Below are 4,633 nucleotides of genomic sequence, written 5' to 3'. Positions count from 1 at the left end.
TGGGAGGCTCCAGCCAGGGGTAGTCATATATGTAGGACCCTGACTTCCCCCTCTAGGGACTCAGGGAATTGAGGGCTTTGCTCTGAGGCTGGACTAGCCAGGTAATTGGTGGGAGGAGTCCTAAGTCCTACACATAGTTCGGGTCAGAGACCTGAGAGGACTAAGGTGAACACCGACTCTAAAATGTAGGGTCTCATAAATTCTGCCTGTGTTCTGAGTAGAAACCAAGAGTACCTGTCAAGCTGAAGCACTCTTCTCATGTGTCTGGAGAGTTCAGAGATGTGAGGATGTTGGACTAATTGAATAGCCCCAATTCTGCAGAGGGAAGAGACCCAGGGCTTTATAGGAGTCAGGGTGAGGACCCTGAAAGAACAGTGATGATACCACTCACCCACAAACAGAGGAGACAACAGAGAGTGTCCCCCTCCTTGCTTGCAGCGCTGGGTAGCCCAGCTATGGAAGTCAGGTGTGTGTGAGCCTTCCTTTATTTCTTTTCTTTTTTTTAACATCTTTATTGGGGTATAATTGCTTTACAATGGTGTGTTAGTTTCTGCTTTATTACAAAGTGAATCAGTTATACATATACATATGTTCCTATATCTCTTCCCTCTTGCGTCTCCCTCCCTCCGACCCTCCCTATCCCACCCCTCCAGGCGGTCACAAAGCACTGAGCGGATGTCCCTGTGCTATGCGGCTGCTTTGTTTGTTTTTGATGGCTGTCCCCAGTGGCTAAGGTTGGTTCAGTGGGTTGTGTAGGCTTCCTGGTGGAGGGGACTAGTGCCTGTGTTATGGTTGATGAGGCTGGACCTTGCCTTTCTGGTGGGCAGTTCCATGTCTGGCGGTGTGTTTTGGGGTGTCTTTGGCCTCATTATGATTTTAGGCAGCCTCTCTGCCAATGGGTTTGCTGGGAGAGATTTCCCTTTCTCTTCTTTGTTTGCACAGCTCCCGGGTTTCCCCTCCTTTATTTCTGATGGTATCAGATTGGTGAGAGCCAAGGCAAGGACCCTGAATGAGGACTGAGGACCCCAAGGAGCCCAGGACAGAGTCCCATAGAGTTGTCAGCTGTGGGTGCCCCCTGGCAGGGGTGCTGGGCTGAGGTGCCCCTTCACTTCTTCTTAAGGTCTCCCAGGAAGATGAGGACCTGGGTCTGAGGTATAAATTTAGAGCAGCACAGAGGAGGGGGCCCAGGCCCAGCCCAAAGTTGATATGATGGTCCTGCATATGAACTGAGGGAACCCCAGTGCTCCAGAGTAGAGGGGGCTCCACAAGGACTAGATAATTGCCCACCTCTGCTCTCAGCCCCAGTAAGCACCAGGCAGGGCTGGCAGGCTGCAGCCTGAGGCTCACTTTAATTATTTCCACAGGGTTCTTAGAGGACAGGGTGATCAGAACAGGAGTCCTGTGTGTTCGTAGAGCAGGACCCACATGGAAACCTGAAGAGCGGCCCTCTTAAAGGCAGGGTGGTACCTCCCTGCTGTAGGCGCTCACACCCTCTCATCCTCTCGCATCTCTGCCAGATCACCCCGCTGTCCTATCTGTACTCCTGCCTTTTGTCCCTGACCACAGTCACCATGCCTCAGGGGCAGAAGAGTAAGCTCCGCACCCGTGAGAGACGCCACCAGGCCCAAAGCGGGACCCAGGGTCTGACGGGTGCTCAGGCCACTGCAGCTGAGGAGGGAGCCGCCTCGTCTTCATGTCCTTCTCCTCCTGGGGTTACTACTCGGAGAAAGCCGGGTGCTAAGTCACGTAGCACTCTCAAGAGTCCTCAGAGGGCCCTAGCCACCACCACTAAGCCTGCAGGTGTTTCTCCCGCGAGATCAAACAAAGGAGCCAAAGGCCAAATGAAGAAAAAGCACAGTTCCTCTCAGGCCCCCGTCTCTGCCGTGCGGTCTCGAAAAGGCCCTCTAAGGAGGATAGCGAGTGTGTTGGTGCAGTTCCTGGTGCACACGTATAAAATGAAAAAGCCTGCTAGGAAAGCACATATGCTGAAGCTTATCGATAAGAAGTACCAAAATCGATTCCCTGAGATCCTCAGAAGAGCTTCTTTCAGCATGGAGATGCTATTTGGTGTTGACTTAAAGGAGGTCGACCGTACCAAGCATACTTATACCTTTGTCAGCAAAATGGCTCTCCCCAACGATGGGACCATGAGCCGTGGCCGCGGGTTACCCAAGACCGGTATCCTGATGTATATCCTGGGTGTGATCCTCATGAAGGGCAACTGCGCCACAGAGGAGAATATCTGGGAATTCCTGAATAAGATGAGAGTCTATGCTGGGAAGAGGCACTTCATATTTGGGGAGCCCAAGAAGCTCATCACCCAAGATTTGGTGAAGCTGAAGTATTTGGAATACCGGCAAGTGGCCAACAGTGATCCAGCGCGCTACGAGTTCCTGTGGGGCCCGAGAGCCCATGCCGAAACCAGCAAGATGAAAGTCCTGGAGTTCCTGGCCAAGGTCAATCACACCGTCCCCAGTGCCTTCCAGTCTTTGTATGAAGAGGCTTTGAAAGATGAGGAGGAGAGAGCCCAAGCCAGTGGATGTTCCAGTGTTCTGTCCAGCTCCTCCCACACAGAATCTGAGGCAAATTCTGCACTTTGTGGCTGAAGAGAGCATTCAATATTTCAAGTAGTGTAGGGCTGGGTGTGACAGAGGGAACACTGTATAATACCTTTGTGTTCCTGTTCTGTATGGGGAATTTGGAAATACGTCTTTGTTTTTTGCTGTTTTTCAAACGTTACTCCTAAATGAAATTTTATTTAGCGTTAGAATGTAAGTTTATGAATTACATCAGTCATACTTACTGTTGTTTATCAGGCTTAAGAATAAGAGTTTTGCTGTTTTGTAAAACATATTGGGAAAACTTCCATCTTATTTAGTAATTTGGTGGAAGATAACATGGCATCGCAATATGCAATTCCTTGAAAATGTGAAAAAGTTAAGTATATGTAGTATAGTATAGTATACTGTATGTAGTATAGTATAGAAAAAGTAAGATGGTCAATATTTGGTTTACTAATTCCTTTTACTCTCTGTTTTATAAAATTAGAAATAACAGTATGTGCTTGGCTCATTCAAAAATGTAGAATTAAATCATAATAAATTAGACCTCATGCTCACAGGCTCGTTTATTCCCCAAACATTACTTGAGCATCTGCTCTTTCAGAAGGCTCCTTGCTAGTACTCTGAGAGCTGAGAAGAAGAAGACTAGCCACTGACCATAAGATTATAGAGCCGAGAAGCAGCTATCATATAAAGAAAATGGTGATGTATACTGTAAGACCAAAAGGACAAATGAAAATTAGTATAGTATAGTATACTGTATGTAGTATAGTATAGAAAAAGTAAGATGGTCAATATTTGGTTTACTAATTCCTTTTACTCTCTGTTTTATAAAATTAGAAATAACAGTATGTGCTTGGCTCATTCAAAAATGTAGAATTAAATCATAATAAATTAGACCTCATGCTCACAGGCTCGTTTATTCCCCAAACATTACTTGAGCATCTGCTCTTTTAGAAGGCTCCTTGCTAGTACTGTGAGAGCTGAGAAGAAGAAGACCTAGCCACTGACCATAAGATTATAGAGCCGAGAAGCAGCTATCATATAAAGAAAATGGTGATGTATACTGTAAGACCAAAAGGACAAATGAAAAGACAGGATAAGAAAGGAGAGGGGTGGTTTCGCATGATAGCAGTCAAATGTAAATTCCCTGATGCAAGGCAGTGGTGGGCCTTGGGAAAAATGTAAGTCCTTCAGTGGGAGGTAATTATAAGTTAGGTGCGTGGTGGGCTAGATGAGACTGATAATTTTGAGCAGGGACCAGACCCTCAGGTGTCCTTCAGTGGGAGGTAATTACAAGTTAGGTGCGTGGTGGGCTAGATGAGACTGATAATTTTGAGCAGGGGCCGGACCCTCAGATGGTGGGCCGTACAGTTGAAAGACAAAGCCTGCAATGGGAAACTGCCCTTAGCAGTTACAGGCACACTTCATTTTGTTGCGCTTTGCTTTATTGTATTTCACAGATAGTGCTTTTTCTTTTCTTTTTTTAACAAATTGAAGGTTTGTGTCAACCTTGCTTCCAGCAAGTCTTTCAGTGCCATTTTTCCAACAAGGTATTGTCACGTCATGTCTCTGTGTCACGTTTTGGTAATTCTCACAATATTTCACACCTTCCACCAGCAAAAAGATGGACTCGCTGAAGGCTCAGGTGACGGTTAGCAGTTTTTAGCAGCAAGGTATTTTTTAATTAAGGTATGTACATTGTTCCTTGGCATAATGCTATTGCACGCTTAATAGGCTGCGGTATAGTGTAAACAGAAATTTTATAAGAGCACTGGGAAACCAAAAAGTTCTTGTGACTCGCTGTATTGTGCTATTCACTTTATTTTGGGGGTCTGGAACCAAACCTGCAATATCTTCGAGGTCTCCTTGTACTTTGGGGTTGTGGGTGAATCAGAGAGAAATCACCTGAGGCAGGAATAGAATGTGTCCTGTGCTCTTGTCCCAGTGCAGGTGAACACTATGCAAATTAGATGTTTTATTCACGCTGTCATGTCTCCAGGGAGTTTCTGAGAAATAAGGGTGGTACTCCCCTGAGGGGGGATGCCCAGAAGCCACTGGACTGGCACTCT

General features: G+C 46.4%; 1 protein-coding gene across 1 annotated transcript; it reads left to right on the top strand.

The window, feature by feature from the left end:
• Nucleotides 1-1,571: 1,571 nt before the first annotated feature.
• On the top strand, nucleotides 1,572-2,606 carry LOC112413498 (melanoma-associated antigen B3-like). The gene has a single exon (XM_024765454.1). It carries the CDS (start codon nucleotides 1,572-1,574, stop codon nucleotides 2,604-2,606), a length of 1,035 nt encoding a protein of 344 aa, XP_024621222.1.
• The last annotated feature ends 2,027 nt before the right edge of the window (nucleotides 2,607-4,633 follow it).

The sequence above is a fragment of the Neophocaena asiaeorientalis genome, unplaced genomic scaffold, assembly GCF_003031525.2.
Source record: "Neophocaena asiaeorientalis asiaeorientalis breed wild unplaced genomic scaffold, Neophocaena_asiaeorientalis_V1.1 scaffold361, whole genome shotgun sequence".
Classification (NCBI taxonomy): domain Eukaryota; kingdom Metazoa; phylum Chordata; class Mammalia; order Artiodactyla; family Phocoenidae; genus Neophocaena; species Neophocaena asiaeorientalis.
The sequence above is the reverse complement of the archived record's forward strand: the minus strand, read 5'-3'. Positions and strand labels throughout refer to the sequence as shown.

What these genes read in the sequence shown, in the direction of transcription:
- LOC112413498 (XM_024765454.1), top strand. Translation starts at nt 1,572, where the DNA reads ATGCCTCAGGGGCAGAAGAGTAAGCTCCGCACCCGTGAGAGACGCCAC.